The sequence below is a fragment of the Bactrocera tryoni genome, chromosome 1, assembly GCF_016617805.1.
Source record: "Bactrocera tryoni isolate S06 chromosome 1, CSIRO_BtryS06_freeze2, whole genome shotgun sequence".
NCBI lineage: Eukaryota > Metazoa > Arthropoda > Insecta > Diptera > Tephritidae > Bactrocera > Bactrocera tryoni.
The window spans coordinates 50770948-50795975 of record NC_052499.1 but is presented as its reverse complement, the minus strand read 5'-3'; the positions used below and the strand labels follow the sequence as shown (position 1 = coordinate 50795975).

At 35.2% G+C, this 25028-nt stretch overlaps 1 protein-coding gene across 2 annotated transcripts; it reads left to right on the top strand.

The window, feature by feature from the left end:
- The first annotated feature begins 1373 nt into the window (after positions 1-1373).
- LOC120766317 (EH domain-containing protein 3) lies at positions 1374-23521 on the top strand. Of its 2 annotated transcripts, XM_040091738.1 has the most exons (5): positions 1374-1511; positions 1962-3269; positions 3530-3538; positions 21979-22152; positions 22229-23521. In XM_040091738.1, the coding sequence occupies exons 2-5, from the start codon at positions 2045-2047 to the stop codon at positions 22429-22431; spliced, it is 1611 nt and encodes a 536-aa protein (XP_039947672.1). In that variant the 5' UTR covers positions 1374-1511; positions 1962-2044; the 3' UTR covers positions 22432-23521. The 2 variants fall into 2 exon arrangements, with proteins under 2 accessions (XP_039947672.1, XP_039947673.1); XM_040091739.1 differs by lacking the exon at positions 3530-3538 and having other exon boundaries at positions 22229-22431.
- The last annotated feature ends 1507 nt before the right edge of the window (positions 23522-25028 follow it).

Sequence of the window (25028 nt, the reverse complement as noted above, 5' to 3'; positions counted from 1 at the left end):
TTTAATGTGTCTTTCGTTCCAACGCAAGTATTCTTTCTTCCACGATTATATCGTTTTCGTTTTCTTTGCATTTTATATGCTTACTGAATTAGCTGCTATATCGTCTGGTTTATTATTTCCCCTCACCATCCACCACCAACATCCTATAACGGCTACTTATCTACATACACCTGCTAGGTGAATGCCAACACCCCCGCCAATTGTCACAGCAACGAGTCATTAGCCGCCCTCCGGCATTGAGAGACGCCAACACTGTTGTGCGATCCTTTCCTAGTTTGCTTCTGTTTCATTTACACGCTATTAATTATACTGAATTCTTTCAATCCCCCGCGCTGTGGTTAAAAACAAATAAATATAATTAAATTGGGGGCGGTAAATGGCTATCTCTATGACAACAATGTCAATGCCAAGCGGCGGCCAATTCATACTCACTTGTGCATATTGAAGAGCACATAACACAGCATCAGCTCTATTATCAATAGCTTCCATGCTCCCCGCTACTGCGCATCCTTGAATGCGCACAGCCATAAACAATCCATGATATATTTGTAAATGTGTACGCTTGTATATACATACAGACTTATGTACATGATGGTCTAGTATTGGCATTTTGGCGTTGTTGGAATTTTCGGAATTACCCCCAAATGGAATCAAGGCTATTAAGTATGTTGGCGCCAAAGTGATTGTGACCTCAAAGGAGTAGCCTGTGTTTAAGTTCAATAATTATGGTGTAGTGTGTGGACCGAAAGGAAGAGTTGGCGCCAAAGAGGCTCACAAAGGTTTCGCGACTGTGAAAATCTACCTTCCTTTTTAATAATACACATGCATAAATAGAAATATATATTTGTATACGTGTGTGCATTTCCCTTGATGTGCGGATGTGTACTAGCTTATTAGGTAGAGGTTAGGATAAATCACTTGTTTGATTTGCCTTAACTTATAGATTCCTTTTAGGGGTCTCTACCAACTCAATTAATTAATGTTTATGATTTTATTTTTATTAAAGTTGACTACTATTATCAAATTCAAGCTTGTTATTGTTGTCATAACTAGGTTATAATTTTTAAGCACTGTATTTCAAAATTCTTTCGACATTTACTTTAAATAAAACATAATTTTTTTCGAAACAATGAAAAATTGAGGGTTTTTATGGTCGTTCGATAAATTATCAATTGATTTTTTCATAAATTCAATTTTTATATAAAAAAATAAATTAATATTAACGGAAGTAAATTGTTTTGGTTTCCTTCATTTATCAAAAAGCTTTTCACTTCATCTGGCAACATTTTAATAAGAGCAATGTGGCAACTTTGACGATTGTCAAAAAGCTTCCAGTTGATTTCCAATTAGAAACGTCATTGTCGTGTGTCAAAAAGCCGATGACGTTCTTCTGTGCTTATTCATATATCTTCCAGTTATCACTGATATTCACATTTGATTCAGATTTTTTGGTGGTAGTGTCTAGTCGAGTTTGTGCAGATTCGTGGACGGAGCGAACAGATAAATTAAATGTAATTAACTAATTGTATATTAAAATTAAATTTAAAATTTAAGTTTCTATAAATTACTGTTACCTCGCAATAGACTGTTCGTTTGGGATTTGGTTGATCAGACAGTTAGTGTATTGGTGGTGTGTGAAATTGAAGTTTGTGGAAGGGGCGTTGTGAAAATTGTTGCTTCTCAGTGAGAAATATCGGGGCGGAATACCTGCCTACGGATAATAAACCCCAGCAAGTCCCAGCACATACACTAACAAGTGGCAGTGGTGCAAGTGGAAAGAAAATTGTGACGGAATTTTTCCAAAAATAAATTTGTATACGTGTGTGTGATTCATAGCCAAGTATTGTAGGAAATTTGTGAAATTCAGTTAAAATAACAAACGAAAGTTGGAAAACTAAATAGAAATCCAGTCAATATTAAAATAGTGTGTTTCTTTTTTGCTTTCTTATAAATTATTACAGCCCTTTCTGTGAAGTGAAGTCTTGCCGTGTGAAGTTGCCGCTACATAAACGTTCGCTATATTGTTGTATAAAATTATAACAAAATGTTTAGTTTTCTGAAGCGCGAGAAAAATAATCAGGAAGTGGTAGAGAATGTGGTTGGCGAGTTAAAGAAAATTTATCGCAGCAAGCTGTTACCTTTGGAGGAGCACTACCAATTCCATGATTTTCATTCACCTAAGCTTGAAGACCCAGACTTTGATGCAAAGCCAATGATATTGTTAGTGGGTCAATACTCAACTGGTAAAACCACGTTTATACGTTATTTGCTGGAACGCGACTTCCCTGGCATTCGTATCGGCCCTGAGCCCACAACAGATCGTTTCATTGCCGTAATGCATGATGAGAAGGAGGGTGTCATACCTGGAAATGCACTTGTTGTTGATCCAAAAAAGCAATTCCGTCCACTAAGCAAATACGGCAATGCCTTTTTAAATCGTTTCCAATGCTCCACTCTCAATTCACCCGTCTTGCAAGCGATTTCCATTGTTGATACCCCTGGTATTTTATCAGGCGAAAAACAACGTATCGATCGTGGTTACGATTTTACCGGTGTCTTAGAATGGTTTGCAGAACGTGTGGATCGAATTATATTACTCTTCGATGCTCATAAACTCGATATCTCAGATGAGTTTAGACGTTCCATTGAAGCGCTTAAGGGTCATGATGACAAAATCCGCATTATACTCAACAAGGCTGACATGATTGACCACCAACAATTAATGCGTGTATACGGTGCTCTTATGTGGTCTTTGGGCAAAGTGCTGCAAACACCTGAGGTAGCGCGTGTCTATATCGGTTCTTTCTGGGATCAACCACTACGTTTCGATGCCAACCGTCGACTCTTTGAAGATGAAGAACAAGATCTGTTCCGCGATTTGCAATCACTGCCACGCAATGCAGCGCTGCGCAAGCTTAACGATTTGATTAAGCGTGCGCGCCTGGCGAAGGTACATGCTTTTATTATTTCTGAATTACGCAAAGATATGCCATCAGTGTTCGGTAAAGATAGTAAAAAGAAGGATCTAATTAAGAATCTGGGTCAAATCTATGATCGCATTCAACGTGAACACTCCATTTCACCTGGTGATTTCCCAGACATCAAGAAAATGCAGGAGGTGCTGCAGCATCAAGACTTTAGCAAATTCCATTCTCTAAAACCACATTTACTGGATGTAGTTGATAATATGTTAGCCAAGGACATCGCGCGACTAATGGAAATGATACCGCAAGAAGAAATGACGCTCGTGTCAGAGCCAGTGGTCAAGGGTAAGTTTTTGTAGTTAGCATGCCATTAATGTCGAATTTCAAAATTTTTGTGTAGTGTCATTGCTTGTCGGTGTGGGCGCATGCATGTCTCTGCTTTTGCTAGTGAAATTTAACCCTCACTTCGTGTCTAATTCAATTTTCATAATCATATTCTTATATTCATATTTGTTTTGTTTCAATACCCAATTTAATATCTTAAATTTCTTATGTATTTTTTTATATGCTGATGTATGCGATTCGCCTTACTTGTAACTAATCAGAACTCAAAGGTAAATGACACTACAAAAATTAAAATTTCGAACACAAACTTTAAGTGTATCACAGTCACAGAATGAGCATTTTTTATATTATAAAAAGTATATATTTTTTTGGTTATATGTATATAACATTCACATGCAAATACAATACTTATTAGCGTATTGCGGCGTTGATCTCATGTCCAGTTAGAACTCAAAACTCTGAAAAATGTCAAGATAAGTTTGTAAATACAAACAAACAAACCCTATACAATTCTTTGAAATTTCGAATTAAATACATTTTATTACATAGAGGTATATATTTGTGTTAGAAATGGGCACGTGATCTCCCTCTAATACCATTACTCAAAAACCGTTGAAGCCTCAATTTCTTCACAACGCTTTTGCAATACGCCAGCAAACACGTCTAAAACAGTTGACCCAGTTAGGAGAAGAAATAAAAACTAGAAGACAAAGTATTTAACAGCAACAACAACGACAGAGGAAGTCATTGTTGGTTACTCATCGTGATTTACCATGTCGGCAAAACAAGTTTTTGCCGGCAAAGCAAAGAATTGCCATAGATAAAATTGAAAAGTAGCAAAATAGGCGGTAGCCAAGCACGACACACATGCGCACAAAAGCTGACAATAACAGAAAAAATAAAACAAAATCGAGTTGAGTAAAAAACAAAACATTATTTGAGCTTGAAGTATCTGCAAAAATCCAACGAATCATGACTTCAGAAGTGTAAATAAAGTGAATTTTTCAAAGAAAACTGAAAAGCCTTCATAGTCATACATTATGATGGGCTGGCTCTCACCGCTTTTACCATGGCGCACTTCGCTGTGTGAAAAATATTTTGTATGTTGATGGCTATGCAGATTTAGTTGGTTGCACAAATATTTAATGATTTGGCACCCATTAAATTAACTATTCGCACTAAATGCTTTTACAGTCGTCAAGGAAATTTGTTGCAAACTGGTGTGAGTTGACCATTTTGCTGAAATTTGACAGTTGGAAGTAGTATTTAGTAGTTGTTAGTGGAAGGCGTAATACTAACCTCAAAAATTCTTTACCTAAATGTTTAAGATTTCAAACTTAAATGTTGCTAAACCAGAAGCATGTATTTATTACTTAAACTTAAAATTTCTGTATATCTATAAAATTCGCCTGCTTTTTATGGCGCCAAACTCGCCACTTAGATAAGCTGTTTGCCGCTGCTACTGCTGCTAATTAATAAACAAATATGCATAGAGAAGGCTATGATGTACATATGTACATACATATGTATATAGATAAGTATGCATATAAAAACGCCTGGCTTTTCAAGTTATTATGCAATACACTTTGCCAACTTAAGCTCTCATCGTTTTCGCGCACACCAACTGATAAGCGTACTCTCTGAATTATGTCAGGTATATTAATCTATGCGGAGAAATAAAAAATAAGTAGTAGCAATAAATTAAGTAAAATGCTCTCACGGTTTTATTTTAAAAAGTCTGCTATTAATTTTTGTAGCGAAAGCGATTAATATTTACATATTGTGGGATATTTTCTAGTTTAGTTACTGGGAATTATTTTTTTGTTATTTTGTATTTTTCTTTAGCATTTTTTTCTTTTTAATTTCAACGAAAAACCGTAATTTTTCGTGAGTTCCTCAAAGCACCGTAAAATTTTATTAATTATTTTGTGCATAACAAATTTTTATTGCAGGCAGAATCATGAGCAGAAATCATCACTGATAAGTTCAGAATGTCATCACATTTTTTGCGGTTGCTAAGTATTTTTACTTTTTTAGAATGTTTGCTCTGGAGCTGTAAGTAGGTCGACGCACTGTGATGCATCAGAATAATTTATTTACACTAGCACTTATATAAGTACTTTTACACTTCGTTATATGCATATATTTTTTAAATAAATATACGCTTCACATTATACCGAGAGCAGTCGAAACAGCGCTTTTAGCCGGTTGCATTATCTGCTCCACACATCCGCTAACCAAATTAATTACCGTCATACGGCTAAGGGGGTTTAGTTCTTGTTTTCTCTTATGAAAAAATAAACCTGTTGACCAATTTATATGTACATTCATATATGTAATTCACATGACAGTGTTAGCAATGCACTGCTTAGCGTTGACTCACGCCATTCGTTTTTTATGAAAGAAAAAATAAAATAAAATGAAATTTAAAAAAATTTACACTTGAAAACGTTTCTAATTGCTGGTCGCAAACGTAATATCTATATGTATGTTTCCCTACATATGTACATACATTCAACTGAGATAACTGAATGTAAAATTGAATATTTACATATACACATATCGACTTCATGCATATGCATGTATGTTTGTCTGTGTTCATTAAGCCACTATTATAAGTATGTGAAAGTACATTACCTTATTTCAAATATTTGTTAAATTAGTCGTTGCTCTGACCGGAACAACGGTCCAACACATTTAGATTTAGATAAGCTGTGTCATGGAAGTATTTCCAGCAAATCATCAGCTGAGTCATTCCAATACGGATTGTCATTGTTTGGCGTAAGATCAAGAGCACGAATAACAGTAAATAATAGGGGGATTATCTTGCTCTTGCAAAACCCTTGCACGGTGCACGAATTGCAGAATTTTCCTCTTGATGCAACGGCACAACAACAAACACACGCAGAAAATAATTTGCAAGGGCTGTAAAATATGTCAGACCAAAACCCACGTAAAAAAATAATTGCAACCCTGTGCTAGCTGTCATTTTACTTAAATACATATTTTGACGTTAAATTGTTGAGGAAGGTAAATTTTAAATAGATTTTATAATTTCTATTTTAATTATAAAGATTTGTTACATTTTTTTTGTTAATAATGAATGCAGAAGGTGCGCCATGCACAATAGTAATTTACAATAAATATCCATATACCACTAGATTCTGCAATGGGTGCTCTCGTGCCCTTGTATATTTCGGTATAGGATTTTTGCAATTTGCAATTTTGCAAGAGCAAGAGAATCCCCCTAATGTATTTTTTAGGAATAGGAATAGTTGCCATACAAACTAAACGATCGGAATCAAGTTTCTGTAAGGAATATTTTTTTATTTAAGGAGAGTATTATAACCAGGGTGCAACTGAAGTTAACGTTTTTTTTTTTTGTTTTTATATAATACATATAATGCAGTCAGATATTTATTTGGAATTCGGTAAGAAACTAATATTTTTATTTATCGCTCAAAATTAGCAGCCACATTTTGTTTTAAATCAATAGCTTAGAAAAGGTTATTTCACTTAAGCCAGGTCATCTTCAATATTTTTTTATCGATCCAGACAAAAAAGAATCAATTTCTTTCCAGTCCAAAACTCTCACGTCACACCACAGCTAATGTCACTTTGTATTATTTACAAATTTTTGTTGTTACCACCAATAACGTCACAAATCCAGTTACATTAACAACGAACTTGTTTGCGTGCACCTTACAACTGCCTCGTAAAGTTCAAGGTCTCCAACAAAAGCTAATACATTATTTAGTCAATTCAATCGCACAGCTGCTAGATTTCTGAGTCACGCTGCGTAAATATTTGTATTTGTAGTTATTCGATTTGTAAACGACTTTAATTACTGTTATAATGGGCTTAGTATGCTTTGTTGTGCCTAGATTTTTATAATTAAACCCTGAGAATTCAGAAAAAATTTAATGTTAATATAAAATATAAAAAATATTAATATTTTGGTACATATGTTTTAAACTCATAATGTTAAATATTTTAAATTTAATTATTTTTTTTTTCTTTTTATAATATTTTTTTTTTTTAGTTGTCTATTTATATTTTTGAATTTATTATTATTTTTTTAATTTTTTGTTTTTTGAATACAATATTTTATTTTTCTAAATTTTTATAATTGTGTATGTTTTTATAATTTTTTGTGATTTTGCTATAGTTCTGTTTTTTAATTATACTTATGATACTTTCAATTTTTTGATGTATTTGTACTCTTTTATTTTTGATTTTTATTTTATTTTTTATTTTTATAGTTTAATGTGTTTGTACCTTTTTATTTTTAATTTTTAAATTTTTTTAAATTATTTATTTCAATTTTTTTCGTAATGTTTTACAATAATAGGTATGTATATTTCTTTCCTTTTTTATTTTATAACATTCTATTATTTTTAATTGTTTTATTTATTTTTAATAATGCTTATTGTTTTTATTTATTTTCTTAATTTTTTTTTTAAGTTTTAACTACTAAATTTTTTTTATATTCAATTAATTTTTTAGAGTCATTTTTATTTCCATTTGTCATTAACTTTTTTTTTGTTTTTTGTGTTCTTTTATTTTCTTTTTTCTTTTTAATTTTTTTACTTTATCATATTTGTATCCAACTTCTCCAATTTGCGCTCATTACATAGCAGATAAGCGTATCTGCCCGCATTCTAATGCCCTTGTTTTATTGTCGATTAATAAGCTTAAACGTGTCCGTGCGTGTGTGCTCAGTATAGCGAAACAATAATATTTTTTATATTTTATGAATCTAAACGCATATGTAGGCATATGTACATATGTACATACATACATACATACATATGTATATGCTTTGGCTTAAATCTGGTGTGTATTTGTCTGAGTTGATAGAGCTCTCTCTCTAAATTATGAGTTATTTAGAAAAACTATATAGTTACATTTATACATAAGTACGTACTTATGTATGTACATATTACAATGTTTACTATACTTTTAAGTATAAATAAAAAAAAAATTCCTTTGACTGTCGTTTTAAAAAAATTCGCTTTGCATTGTAAATTTCATTAGAAATACATCAGTATTTATATAGAAAAATTATTTGTAATGAATTTAAAAAACTTTTCCAATTAAATAACTTGCAACTGTTTGTCAACAACTGCAAATGTGCATTATTTGCAGAAATTCGTTAATTTCCATAAGTAATTTTATTAGCATCCAGACTTTATAACCTCACAAAATAAATATTGATTGTTTTTGTATTATTTCTGGAGTAAAGTAATTAACTTTATACTTATTTGCACATTTTTGTTTACTTCGAAAGATCGTTGCAAGCTTAATTGATTTTGATCCCAATGTTTATATTTCGTATGCATTAGAGGCAGACATACATATGCACATAAGTATGTATGTATATATTCATAATTAAATACATATGTATGTACACAGACTCATTGATCTCTGTTTTGCAGTATTTCTAATTATACATTTGTTAATAATATGCATGCATTTAGTACATACAGACAAATGCATATTTACATTAGATTCCCATGTAAAATATAGAATTTTCCGCCAGAGATTAGTTTACCAGACATATTATATGGTATGTACATATCTATAAATGCTATATTTCACTGTGTCAATGAACTCGCCAGTATTCTCCATCGTGAATGTAAACAATACAATTTTCATTTTAATTAGATGTAAAATTTCACGGGGCTGCCGATGTCGTAGATAACCCAATTCAATGCACATTTCAGACTGAGAAAATCTATAGTTGAATTTAACTTTAATGTTTTGAGATCGTTCTCAAATATATGAATTTTATATTGAAATAGAGTTTAAAATTTCTTAAAGTTTGGATTATGGAGAATCCACCTCAAAGAGTTATAAAAAAGTACTAAGATACCATTTCTAAAACTCACCGATCCAGACCAGTCTTAGATCGTCGAACAATGGACGAAGTGGATAGAGCATCTAAAGTTGTGTAACCTATCCACCGGCTTGAGTAAGCTTTGGACTACTGTCAAGGCTTTGTCTAACCCGAATGAACATGTTGACTGAGTTGAAATACAATTCAATGACCATGCATCTTCACATTGCACCCTTCGACAGACAAAGCCAAACGTTGTGTTACCTGACTGCCAAAAGATTGTGCACCACTTACTTTCACCAATAAGAAGATTTGGAGTGTCCATAGATCCAGGATAGAATGATGCTAAAGCACCTAGGCTCGACGGGAGTAAGCTACTTAACCAAGGTCCTCATGCTGTTGCTGATCACTCTTCAAATACCCGATGTGTGAAAGCGAGAAAAGTGGTGCCGCTACTAAAAACTAGGAAACCCCTCAACAAAGTGTAGTTTTATCGCCCGATAACTATCTTTTCCCCATTAGTGAGGATACTTGAGACACCTGAGTCTAGCAGACCACCTGCATGGCTTCCGCAAAGTGCACAGCCACCACAGCACTTATCGTCATAAATGCCCAGATATTTCGTGGCCTCAACCAAAAAAACACCCTGTGAGAGGACGATCCTTCTAGCATTAGATTTGCCGAAGGCCTCTGACACAGTCAATCACACATCGCTACTTGAGCACATTAAACAAAGGTGATGTCTTCTCCCTGTTACTGTTTAATTTCAACTTTTGGAAACTCCCTCAACCACCAAAGGACTATCACCTTGTACGCCGATGATTGCACGATAACACTCTCCCCATTTAAATCCGCAGCCTCCTTATTCACAAACTGGGCGGAAGAGTACAGACTAGATCTTAACATTGCAATCGATGAAGATAAAATTTCGACTGTCAATTATTACTAAGATTTTAGATGTGACACAAAATAGTCTGTGCTCCCTCACTCCTCATACGACAACGATAACTGCCGGAGCCGCAACCAATCCTCAAAGCCGGCTAGCACATAAGGAAAAGACAGAGAAACGTTATTGGCAACACCAACATTCATCGATTCCTTCTCAGTGAATGGCGTACTTGGAGTAAAACCATCACCCATTGCAGACGGCGAGCTCGAGTTGCCGCGAGAATCTAGAGTGATCCTTGCGCGGTTTGGTTCTGGATATCGTAGCAGGTTAAACTCCTATTTACCCAGAATCGACGGGGACATAAGAAATAAATGTCAAGCATGCAACGAGGCCCCGCCTGACCCTAACCTGCTCTTTGCATGCCAAGCTAACTCTGTACATCTAACACCCGTTTCCCTATGATCCGAATCCGCCGAAACAGCACGCTTGATGGGCCTACCGTCCGTAAGAGATATTGCGATCTTCTGCTGTCTGTCTGAGACGCAACACGAAGATTTTGAAGCTTACAGTTTCTTTAACTTTTTCGATGTTATCGGCATTAACAGAGGTGGATGGGCAAATCACATGAGGAAAGTTTTCGATAACTTCATGATGACTTAAAATTTTATGGATTCGGCTCGCGCGGACCAGTCTGGTTCAAATATAGTAAGAAAAAGTCCACTTCCGGACATCAGGACACATAAATAAGCTTGAGAATTTTGAGTGTCTAAAAGTGAGCCGGTCGCACTTGACTCAATTTCGCATTGCAAACATTTTTTTGACAGTTTAATCTGAGTTCTTTGAGAGAAATATCTCTGTGACGTCACTTTTAAATTTTGCGTGAATCAGCAATCGACTGGTCTATACTATTTCTATTATTTTTTTTGTAAGGTTTTAAAAGATTAGATACAAGATTCTGAACAAGCAAGTCAGTGGTGACTAAAACATTTATTTTGCTGTTGGTGACTTTCGCATTTTCGTGACAATTTTAATATAAATACATCATTTAGCTATCTGGTAACTACACATTTCATTTCTAGGAAAATTATTATAAACTTCAACATATCATTTACCTAACTTCACTCGTGTGACACTGTTTTTGTTTATAATTTGTATGCTTTGACGTTTCCTCCTGTCAAATTTTTTACTTTTATGACGTACATGTGTATATGAATTGTTTGCTGAAAATTTGACAAGTTAGAGAGCGGACAGAATATGAGTGCATCAAAAATTATAAACGTTAATTCTTGAAGAAAGCTGGAATTTTTTTGAAATAAATATTTAGAGAAAGTATTTAAATTATTTTGAAATTCAGAATCACTTTCAGTTCTGCCGAAAACAAGGGTTAATATACTGAGATCAAGTTTTTTTCATTTGAACTTGATATTGTTATTCGATATTGTCATTCAATCGACAAACGATTTGAACTTATCGCAGGGGTCATTGTCTCTTTGTACTCGCAAACTTATAACGCTTTTTAATTAACATCTTTCAAGAAACGATTAATAATGCATTAATTTTCCACATTATTAAATTACTAATTTTAATATTCTGTTGACCTTCTTACAGCATTTCTCCGATTAATTGCAAAATCGCTTTCTTCCCGTTTAATCTGCTGATTGCGTCTAGCATATTACCTTCAACGACTGTCTTCCCGACAGCTCTGCATTCGAGAACATCCGTTCATCCGTCCGTCCGTTTAATTGAAATATTCTTCTCTTGACATTGTGAACACAATGCGACAAAATGCCATATGTGTCCGCGTGCCTAATCTAGGCTAAACGCTCGAATAACCAGCCACGGAGTACACAGCCACACATGCATACATACACATGCAAATGTGCTGCACACACGCGCACCTATTTGCTATCACAATGCTACGTGTCGTTATGGCGTCATGCTCATATCGCAAATACCCTCAAAAAGCACAACAGCAACAACAACACCGACAAAATGTATGCAAATTATTTGCGCTTACTGTGATTGCTGTTGTTGTTGTGTTTTTAGCAGGTTTAAGTAAACGCAATAAAATCGCTGCCGGTGCTTCAGCGTCTGCACTTGTTTGCGACACCGGTTCTGGTTGAGTGCATCCACCCACGCGCTTGTATGTGTGCCTATTCGTGTAAAGGGCCATCGTGTGCATGTTTGGTTCATTTTCGAGTCGCCCGCTTCACTTGCGCTCATTTAATGCCAAGTGTCACTTTTGACAGCGTCAAGCTGCGCTCTTTTTTTAATCACATGCCGACGAACCGCCCCACTGTAATGCATCGGCTGGCACTCTCGGCGTTTGCACGGCACTCACCTCAATTGGCGGCACAAGCTGCGCGCTCCGCTGGCACTTTTTCACTTTTCGAATTAATCGGTATGAATAACTAACTGCAAGTGGTTTAACATTATTTTATGCACAATCGGCGTTTGAAGACGATCGTGGCCGGCTAGTGTATTTTTTTTGCTTTAATTTTTTTTATTTCACTTATGTATGTATTTGTAGATTTCCTTTTTTGCTTTGCATTTTGCAATTGACAATGCGCTACATCCATTTAATGGCATTTAAATTGTGCATTTGCAAACATGTTAATGTACAGACATACATACATACATACATACATGTGATGAGCTCGTATATCAGTCGCACATTGCCCATTCATGAAAGTGTCAGTCAACCATTCAGAGAATTCAACACACTGAATTGAGGTTAATATTGATAGTTGAGCTCTTCTTCTGAAAAGCTGAAGTGCATATTTTTATTAGAGACTGTTGAAAATGAAAAATTATAAGAATCTTATTTATTAATTATAGAAATTAACAATATTTTCGAAAGTTTCCATACAAAAAATTAATTTTGATCGATAAATCTGTATGGCAGCTATATGATATACATATGTACATAGGGATCCAAGGAGCTAAATAAATTTTTCGAAGATTGTAACAATATCTTGGACAATAATCCTTGCAGTTTCTGCTGCAGTGTTTTCGAAATCATCCCTGCAGTCACCTTCTTGAAGCGGAACCGCCTCCCAGCTGCATCAAGAGGTCTTTCCTCAACTACGTCGACGACATAAGACAATACGCCGACCAGACTTCGGACGCAACTAACTTCAGACATGCATTGACCGCCTTTCACAATAGAGCCGTAAACACCTTCACTGACTCCCTATGAGTGAATGACGTAATTGAAATCAAACCAGCACCCATTGCTGGACGAGCTCGAATCGCCGCGATAATCGAGTGTGACCCTGGCCCAACTTCGTTCTGGTACTGTAGCAGGTTAAGCTCCTACTTATCCAGAATAGTTCAAATATCAAATATAATATATGTATGTCCAGCATGAAGGACGTACACCTCTTTGTATGCCCAGCTAGCCCTCCACATCTGACATCCCTCTGCCTATTGTTCGACCCCGTCGAAACAGCACGTTTCCTGGGCCTACCGTTGGTTGATCTCAATGACAACTTATCTGAACCTTACCACCCTAACGCGGACTAGATAACCGTTCCAACAATAACAATAATCCATGCCAACTTCATGAAAATATCTTGTCAAGTAAAAAAAAATTCCATACAAGGACTTTATTTTAAATATATTGTTGAGATTGTAGCGTAGCTTTTAACAATAAGCTATGCAAAATTTTGTTAAGATAATTCGCCGAATAAGAACGCTTCCATACAAGAATTTGTTTTTGATCGGTCAGCTTGTATGACGGTGATATACTAAAGTGATCCAATCTGAACAATATTTCGATGATTTGGACAAAGGTTCGTGTCGAATTTCATGAAGATAACTATGAAGTAGAAAAGTTTTCTATACAAGGACTGGATCAGTTCATATGACAGCTATGTATATGATCTGACAAATGAGCAGCTTCTTAGGGAGAAAAGGACGTGTGAAAAATTCCAGTTCGATATCTCACAAATTAAAGGTAGTTCGCGTATGTAGTATATACAGAGAGGCGGACATATAAATTATTTTAAATACTTGAAACAATTTTGAAATTGTAGAGAAAAATCTCACTCTCGCTTTTGTTTTAGATAACAAATTTCAAATGTTGTGCCATAAATGACCTAAATATTTAACTTCCGCCCATCGTTAGTGTAAAAGTTTTGTAACAAATTTATTTTTAGTCGAGTTCAATGTTTTTACATTTGTTTATCTTTGCTATAACCAATCAACAAACAGATTTTCTTCTATAAACATTGTTACTGTTGAGTTTAGAAATGTTTTCTTTCTATACCAAATTATAACAAAAGATCTAGTCTTATATATGAATATGTATGTATGTGTAAAAAAAATAATGTACATACATATATGTACTTACATATATATTTACAAATACATAAATGACAAGTAAGGAAAAGCTACATAAGTTCGTGTACAGCCGAACATTTCATACTATTGCAACTTGCAAGGATTAAAGTCAGTCAAGTACATTCAGTACATAAAGCTTGCCAGTTATATGGGGTGTAGGACGAGTTTTCATCCGACTTTATTCATTCTAAGCACAAATATGCTTCACTATAAGAAAAATACGTTCTCTCAATTTTATTAAGATTACTCACATGTTGGCTGATGTACAGTATGGGGTAAAAGGTCAGCCGGAAGTTCGAAAATCTTTATTTAGGTATATGGTAGCTAAGGGAAGTATTGAACCGATTCAACCCATTTTTGACACACAGATATACTTGTACTACTATGAGGAAGTATTCTCTCTAAATTTCAATCTAACACCGATATATTCCGTAAAAAGAACAGTTTTTGTTGAATTTGTACAATTTTTGTTCATAAGGTGCCTTTAGGAGTAGGCACCATTCGTGCAATGTTTTATTCCGTTATTTGAATTTCTTTTTGTTTTGCAGATAGAATTTAAAATTGCGTTATATGGTTGGTAGGCGTGGCCATAGATAAAAATTGACATAGAAAAGTCAGGAGAGTGCCACATAACAAATTTGATCAAAATCGGTCGAGCGGGTCTTGACATATGCGATTTTCTCAAAAAGTGGGCGGTCCGATTTTGGTAGTGGCTCGTATAAAATCCTCTCATACTACTTCGGTGGTACAGTTTAATATCGCTGGCGTATTTAATTATTGACTTATGGTGCCCTTAGTAGATTTCAAGAGACGCATACGGACAGACAGGCAGTCACCCGGATTTCAACTTCTCTTGTCATCCTGATCATTTATATAAATCTATCTCGTTTAGTTTTAGGTAATACATACAACCGTTAGGTGGTCATAAGTATTGTACTCTATAGCAACATGTTGCAAGAGTATAGATATGTGTGTACCTCGAATATAATGCATTAGTCGATATTTGTACCGGTAATTAGCTGCATCCGCTGTTCCGAATAATTCTATTGTATTTCAACGAGATAATACATATATATAATGCCATAGATACATACATATGTACGTACATATATAACTAACTCAATATAAACACTAAATATGTAGAAATTGAAGTACAACAATTACAAAAACAAAAAAATGTTCCGCAAGCGCACACAATATGTCCGAAAAGTGAATGAACTTCCGATCAGTTTAGAAGAGCGAAGTAAATCGTGCCGAACTGTAACAGTGGAATGCCACGATGTGTACAGTGTTTTATTTTAGCAAAATTTCTCTCACATATCTTATCTGCATTTGTGCTGGAATTGATATGTTGTTGCAATTTTTCGAAAGTATCAAGCGAACGAACACTTGGCATGATAATGTTAAACAAACACACCTTTGATTAAACTCGCTACAGTGGATAGATAAGTCATGTGACACGATGTGTCATGTTGCAAATTTTAGGTATGATGTCATTGTGATTGAAATTCAAAAAAACAAGAATGGAAAGGAAAAAACATTTAATAAAGTTTTTTTTGTCAAACAGTTTTTTCAGCAAAGAATTAGAAAACTGTTATGAATGAAACAATTAAAAGTGAATTTAATGATCCTAGCTGTTGCTGCTGTTGTTGTATCGGTTACCTAGTCCCCGTTTAGGTGGTAAGGTTCAGTTTGGTTGTCCTCGAGATCATCTGACGATAAGCGCAAGAAACGCGCTATTTTGACAAGCTTGGATCATGGGGAGAAGGATTCTAAATGAATGGGATTCGCTGAGTATGCAAAAACGCCATAGGTGAATGGCGCTGGACATATACATGTATATGTATTTGTTATATCGGGGTCGATTCTAGATAAGTAGGAATTTAATCTGTTTCAGTATTCAAAACGAACTTGTGCACGGTTCACACTCGCTTCTCGGGGTAACTCGAGGTCTTCGTTAGCAATGGATGGCGATTTGGCTCCAAGCACGCCATTCACTGAGAGGAAGTCGGTGAGGGTGTTAATGGCTCCACTGAGAATGGCGGTCAAAGCGTGTCTAAAGTTGGTCAAGGAAGACCTCTTGATGCTCTACGGATGCGCCTCCGCTTCAAACATACGAATATTTTCACAGAAAACATCCCAGCAGAAACTGCTTCGAGTAAAATTCATTATGACGAGATCTTTTGAGAAAATTACTGTCTCAGAATCTCTCTCATGCTTAATCGGCGTGCAGCTTATCGTAGACTATTGTCTCGTTAGCTTTTATGGTAGATGTTTGCATTGCCTTGGCTCATAAAAAGCGAAAATGCGACCACATCGAATTTTTTGAACCAAGCACGCCATTCACTTAGAGGGAGTCACTAAAGGTACTGACGGCTCCACTGTGAATGGCGGTCAGTGCGTGACTAAAGTTTGTTGCTACCGAAGTCTAGTCGGCGTACTGGCGATGACGTCGATCAAGAAAAGACCTATTGATGTTCCTAAGCGGTGGCTCCGCTCATCAAAAACCAATACGCGTCCATATTGAAATTGAAGTCCAAGCATTTCTTGATTACATTGCCATACATTTATCTATGAAAAACTAGAACCGACTTTCCAACCAATGTTCGCCTTTTCCATTTTCCAAAATACAGAGACACTCCCGTTTCCACTAGCGGTCGAAACAACATTATTAATTCATTTCGACTAAAATGTATACGATAGCCATTTACGAGAATGTACTACACGAAAACAAGACTAAAAACATTGCCCAAAACGTCAGCCAGATATGTAAGTATATCCAAAACCGATAACTTATTAGCGATTAAACATACAGATTAACCCGACTTTATCCTCTTACCGATCCAAACTGGGGTTAGATCGCCGAAATAACAGTTCTTGGGCGGACAAAATTCGGGTCAATTCTGGGAACGTACCGGCTGTCGTCAGACTATATCCTTCTGATTACCTCATGTCGGTACAAAATAAACAAATTAATTTATATGTATATTTTTACCGAATTGCAGCCTAATATCTCTAAAATATAGTTATAAGTAGTATTTGAACAGACAGTTCAAATTGTATATACAATTAGTTAAACTTTTCATACTATAATACCGTTATGTATATATGATCGGTCCATCTGTCTGCTATCGCATCAAATTCAGATTATCTACGCTCTAAATCAATTTGTAAGTGTTCGTAAAAAGATTTTATTTTCATAACTTATGCTGCGTGATTTTCTTGATCTTTTTTCTTTATTCGCAAATCCATCAATAATTTGGTGACCACAAACTATTTACTTTCATAGTTATTCCTGGCTATTTGGCAAACATAAACGCCGGCTATTAGTGCCTACTCGACAAAACGATTGTCAACATGGCGATACGGTCCACATTCCTACGAACAGCTATGTATGTATGTATGTACCTACGTAGCTCTGTCGAATTTCTTTTGTGCATCCGAATGTTTAGTCAATTCGTCAGGCGTACATTGACCTTTGATTAATGAACTTGACGCAAATACACGCAGTCATTGCTGCAGGAGTACTTGCTGTACCGCCGGTACGGTGTTTTTGGGTCAGAAGCACATGTAATTCAGCAAAAGATTTCACAACAAAGTTGGAGAGGCATTGCAGATTCCTAGAAGTCAATCAGCGTTGCTTTCAGTAAATTTTTTTTTACCGTTTATCTTGCTCCGCCCAAAACTCGTTAAGAATTAATTTGAAAGCAAGAATGTGAGACACTTATGCAATAGCTGCTGAATTAGCGCGAAGATGGTCATAAAAAATAGACACTCCAACTTTGGCAATTTTTCCAAATTTTTTACTTTATTTTAGACTTTTTGGGCACTTATCACATGTGACTGTGCGCCATGCTAGGCGAGTTCATGCAAATGTGGCGCGAAGTTGTGTTAACATTTAAGTATCTCTTTGTGACTTTGTGACTTATTTGCTTAAGTGCTTATATGCTCTTATTTCTATTTTTGCACTAGCTTCTTAATTATTTGCGTCAACTATGTGCGTATGTATATTTCCAAAGCCTCTTATGATAGGGCAGCACTGCATGTTATATGTATGTTTACATATGTACATACATATGTGCGTGTGCTATGTGTCTACTCGCTGCTATCTTATCAGCAGACATATTTGCTTGCTGCTCGCTCTACTTTTTTCCCAGTGAAATACCGCTCCTTTAACCGGCTAAATTGCTCGTATGGGACGCCGCCCAATTGCCAAATATATAGAGAGCATAGTTCTATGTACTTTTGCCATATAATATACATACATATGTATATGTATATGTATGTAATTATATGCCTGATAAATAACGATTATAAGTCACAATCAGCGACCAACGCAACTGTGATGTAATTTTTTTATGAACTTACGATTATTTCACACCTAACCTAACCTCTATGTTTGCGCTGTGTTTAACATTCTGGTACTTATTTCACTTTTATTTATTTTTTATTTATGTATTTATTTTTAAATTTAATTTATTATACATACATATGTACATATATATATGTATATACATACATATATAAAGCACTTGAAAATCGATTTATCAAAAAAAACTTCAACAACTGTCGATTGTTGAGCAAATTTAAGACCAATCGAGGCGCCATAAATGAATGATTAGGTGCGGCCGACGTACATACATACATTCCAGCCTATATACTATTCTGTTCTATATATAGCGTTGTGTTTAAATCAAACATTCAGTGTCTCGAACAGTGATTTGTTTTATAAATGTGTGACGCAGCGCTTATGTCATTGAAGAGCAATTACTCCCCACTGTGCTCTCCCATAAATATTTATGTGTGAATATAATTACGCTATCAGTATTTTTTTGTTTTTGCATATTTCTATTATATATAATGTATGTACATATATATGTTACATTTGTATATATGTACATATGTACATATACATATGTTCTAATGTGCTGTATAAAACTTCACAGCTTTGAGCTGATTCTCTATATACCCTGTATTGTTGCGATCACTCTGAATCATTTCAGAGGGCTAAGCAGAATATCCGATCAAAGTTCATTCTTATGAGAAAACAGGGAAAATCGTTGACGTCGGTTGCACCGGAAGCTAGAATACCCCTCAGAAATAAAAAAAATTCCATACAATAACTTGATTTTGATCGATCTGTCAGGCAGCGATATGCTATAGTAGTCCGATCGGAACAATTTGTTTGAACATTGTACCGTTATGTGTGACAATAATCCACCTCAAATTTCGTAACGATATCTTGTTGGATACAAAAGTTTTCCATATAAGTACTTGATTCTGATCGTTCAGTTTGTATGGCAGCGATCTGCTAAAGTCTTCTGATCTAAACCATTTGTTCGGAGATTGCACTGTCAGCTTGCTCAATACTTCGTGTCAAATTTTGTGCAGATAAATTGTCAATAGTTAGTTGTATGTTAGTTAGTTTGTATGACAGATACATACATATGTATATAGAATGCAATAGATGTCCGAAATCGGCGGTTCCGACAAATGTGCAGCTTTTTGAAGAAAAAAGGACAACATATGTATATAGGGTCTCGGAAGTTTCCTTCTGGATGTTACAAACTTCTTGGCAAACTTAATATATCCTGCTCAGGGTATAATAAACCATTTTTGCTTACACATCCGTGTTAGGCCGACTTTTAGTTTCTTTAAAAAGTTTTCATTTGCGACCGCATAGATTCAAGGCACATTCCAACCATTCTATGAGGGAATAGTGGAAGCTCTTGAAAACCAAATCTTGTGAATACAAAACAAAGCGTTGATTTGATTAACTATTTATCTCTAACGAATACTATAAGTTCTTAAAATGATAGTCTATGTGTTACATATGTATTTACTTATTCGAAAGAACCCGTTTTATGACCAAAAATCATAAAAAAATGTGTTAGATTTAGCTGTAAATAGCACAATAAAGCTAACTATTTTCGATCACAATTTTCCTCATTTTATCCACTGTTATCGTGGTTAACAAAATTTTAAGGAATGCAAGGAAGTTGTTCGTATCCTAAAGGTAGGTTTGAATTCAATAAGAAGATTATATTTTTTGTAGAAAGGAAAAAGAGATATTGTATTTAAAAACGTGAAATTGGAAACTCACAATTTTTTCTATTAAAAGTACAACGGTTCGAAGAGAATTGCGGATAATTTCGATGAAATTGGTTTTTCCTTCTGTATTCCTTCATGGAGAACGATGAGAATGCAATTAATTGTATTATGTAAATGGGTCTTCCCAAAGTAATTCTTTATAATTCCTTCAACGTAATTTTCTACAACTACAACTTAATGTATTTTTCTAAACAACCCAACACAAAAACTAACTGGACGAAACTGTCATCTATAATGTCATAATCTATATCTGTCAAGTGTCGCCTTATGTGCCCTAAGTGTACTTAATATTCTTGGGTTACTGCAACTCGACCTATCTTATTGTTTTCTATAATTCGCAAAAATTCCTTCAAAATTTTAAAATTTCAAAATTACTTTAAAAATATCACATCTCATAGATGTGGTTAAAAATCGTAGCCTATCAGTTTCCTATCATCTGAGGAAGATTAAAATAATTATTTATCTTGGATTCCGTATATAATAGAGAAAGATGAATCGAACAAACAACTGGCATAAATCAAAAAGACTTGTATAAGCAGTTAGAAGTGGAATAAAGACCGATTATACCACTTTTTACCGACTATATTGAGGTGTCCACTTGCTCACTGGTATTGAATTCAACTGGCTAACCTCGACCAGAGATTAGAACGAGCAGAAAATATCAAAAATGTTTTGCGTATACAGTTATAATTTTGTTTTAGAAATAGACCGAACTCCCACTACATTTTTCTACCTATTTGCAATTACACCTCGCCCTCGCCCATAATGAAAGTAAATTGCTCGAGTGCGCATGGCCTCATAATCTGCCCTAGTCTAGCATTACATTTCTATATATTTTATTTTTTCTTTATTCTTTGAATAACGAAAATTAGTTAGAGTCAGACTCTTTTAATTACCAGTACACTTACACACACAGCCCGTTGCACTTTTTGCACAATGCAAAGCACAAAATGTGCGACGAAATGCAAATGCATCGTTGCAAATTACGTTCGTGCGCTGCTCACCGGCCAATAGACAAGCGAATCAATTGTATGGTGAAGCGACAATTGAGATTAAATTGCCATAAACGCATACAAGAATTGAAGTGGCCGCCAAAGCCGCTGCAACTTTCAAGCCGGTGGCCGGCGTGCGTTTTTGCATTCAAGTGCCTGCGCCAGCGGAGACGAGCGCTCTGCATAATTGTAGGCAATTGCCGCTGCGCCTACTTGGACGCAAGCGATTGAAAAGGCCAACAAACGGCGAGGACACAGAGCGTCACGAACGAAGCGGCCAGTGGCGGCAAGTCAGGTCCATAAATTGAAACCCAGCGTCTGCTAGAAATTAGGAGCAATAGAAATATGTCAGTCTATGCTTAAAGCAAATGCGTATGTATGTATATTTGTGTTATTGAATATATAAACCTTTGATATATAGATTTTATTATTTAGTAGGTGTAGACATACTTTTAGCAGTGACTGTTTTACATTTTATTTTTATTTTACCAAATGTACGCTTTTCTCATATAAATTTCAATCTAATCCTTTTAGGTGGCGCCTTCGCTGGTGTAATCGACGATCACGTCTCGCCGTTCGGCTACATGAAGGGCGAGGGCATCGACGCTGGTTTCGGCGAACATGACTGGATCTGCAATCGCGATAAACCACGCACGGACGCCATCTTCAACGCGCTGGGGCCGGTGGATGGGCGCATATCGGGAGCGAGTAAGTCCAAATTTAAATTTCACTTGAAAAAGACCAAATAATATTAATAAAAACAAAATCACTTTTCACTTTACAGCTGCCAAGCAAGAACTCATCAAATCGAAGCTGCCCAATTCAGTGCTCAGCAAAATCTGGAAGCTGTCCGATGTCGACGGTGATGGTTTCCTAGATTCGGACGAATTCGCACTCGCGTTGCACTTAATCAATGTAAAACTGGAAGGCAACGAACTGCCGAATGTGCTGCCCGAACACTTGGTGCCACCGGCGAAACGTTGCTAGTGTTATTAAAAAAACAAATTTTTACTTTATCATTTCTTTTCTGTTCGTTCACATCTTAATTGGCATTATGACGAGCGTACGTTTCACCTCGCTTCAGTTTCCTATGATATCGTTGCTAATCTGTTAATGTAATACGAAAATGGTACTATGCGCTTAAGTCAGCTAAGCTACTACGTATTGTAAACTACACCTATTTATATGATATATACAGCTACATATATAATTTGTTGTCGCATATGTAAGAGCCTGCAATCGGTATGCACAAAGCGTCGTTAAAAGTGCATTGTTAACTATACATACATACAAACATGTACGCAAGGAACGTTCCCAACTTTTGTAGACCCAACCAAGCGCTAAATTCACTAAATACATATGTATGTATGTGATATGGATATGAGTTTTGTATGCTTTGCATTGTATGTATGCTATTACACCAGTTACATATGTATGTATATTATATTTCATATTAAGTAAAATTTCAATTTGAGGTTTAAACGCGTACACCCCGCATATCATGTGAATGTAACTGCAACATATTTTTGTATATTTCATATACATATGCATCAATATTAACTAAATATACAAAACAAATTTCAAAGAAAACAAAAAAGTTTGTAAAACACACTTTAGTTGCATATACATACACACAAACATGCATGCATAAATATCTAAGCGCTTTCTTTATAAAATTCATTTTATATTTATATATGGTATATACATATATATAATAATATAAAAAATGAAGTTTTGTTCGAAATGAAACTATCTAAACTAAATGTAAATGTGTACAGCAAATGAGAAATTAAAAAAATAAAGTGAAAATATATTTGATACATACATACCATAAATGCAATTATTTGCACTTTTAACCGCAATGTCGTATGCACACACACGAAAAATATGTTACAAACTTAAATAAATCCATTGCATATGTAAAAGAACAAAAAAAGGGTAGCTTTCACAGTTGCAACATTGATTTTGGCTCAGTTGCACGCATTAATTGAGTCCTGCGCATTTCTTTCCAGTTTGTAGATTATAAATTTTTGCTTGTTTTCCACATTTTGTGCAATTTTTTAACAAATTTTTGTTTTTTTTTCTGAATGCAATATTTTTGTATTCTTTTACAAGTGTATAAATTTGTATTTCAATTTAATTGAAATTTTGAAGTCTAATTGCAATTGTATAACATAAAACGCCTTAAATAAATTGCAATTGCTTAAATTATTTAGCGAAAAACAATAAAAGTATACATTTTTACATATTATATACTATTTGCCACATATTTATGTATGTAGCACATATATAGATATGTATGTATTACAAGTATAAAATAAAAAAAGTTGTAAACAAAGTATGTAAATGAAATTTTATATAGATATTAAATGAAAACAATAAATTTTTTTCGAAAATAAATTTAAAAAATCTTTGTTTTGGGGTGTTTTAGAATCAAATAGTTGTCGGATGCAGTAGGTAGTAGGTGCCATGAATCTTCCTTTTCGCTGTTTGGCGTCCGAATGAATGAAAAAACTCCTGCTCTGAGAACTCGACGCAGTACCCGCTGGGGGGTAGCAGTAGAAAAGGAAGACCTCCACTTCATTGGAAAGACCAGGTGGAGGAGAACCTGGCTACACTTGGCACTCCATTTGGCGCCAAACAGTGAAAAAGAAGAACGACTGGCGCGTTGTTGTAAACTCGGCTATAATCGAGTAAGCGGTGTCTACGCTAATGAAGAAGAATATGGTGTCATGAAGCCGCCGGAGACAGTCGGGTCTACGTAACCGGAACGGAGCCGGATTTTTATCCGGCCAAGGACTGTCAACTCGGCAGAATTCTGCCGTTACAACAACAAAAACAACAACCGCCGGAAATCCTATAAAAAATATTTATATTTTATGCCATTTATGATTTGAACAAAATGTTGGCCATATGGCCACTACTCAGTGCAGCAGTTCGGCTGGAAATTCGGCTTGTCTTCGAGCTTTTCGAGCGTTGATGTTGCATGTTATAACGCTCGCTATTGATGGTAACGGCATTTCCTGCCTCTTTTCGAAGGAAACAAGGACCGATGACGCCGCCATACCACAAACCAGACTAAGCAGAAAATTTTTAGGGATGCAATTGCGTTTCCTGAATCAGACGGTTATTTGACTCACCGCAAAGCAATAATTTATTTGCTGACGAAGCCGTTAAGCCAGAAATGGGCTTTATCTGAGAATATGGATGGATGTTATAGATAGCTTCAGTTGCAGTACGTCGGATGGCGAAATTGAGATTTAGTGGTGTGAAGGCCATCTTTGAACTTTCATAAATAATTTGATAGCTATTAGATAGACTCCATAGATGGTTTTGTTGTTTAGATTTTGGTTGGGTTTTAGTCCTGGCTGTCGGTGGAGTGGTAAACCGAATTATCTTAGAAATGAGTTAAAGATTCTGCTTTCAAAAGAAGTATCTGTTTATAGTGTTTTACTTTCGACCTGAAGTAGCTGCCTGTTCTAATTGGTGATGATTATTTTTTGTTGAAGACCTTAAAGTATTTTTAAAATAGTTTTAGAGGTTTAGATGTTTGGTTGCATTACTTTTAAATAATTCTGCATCCG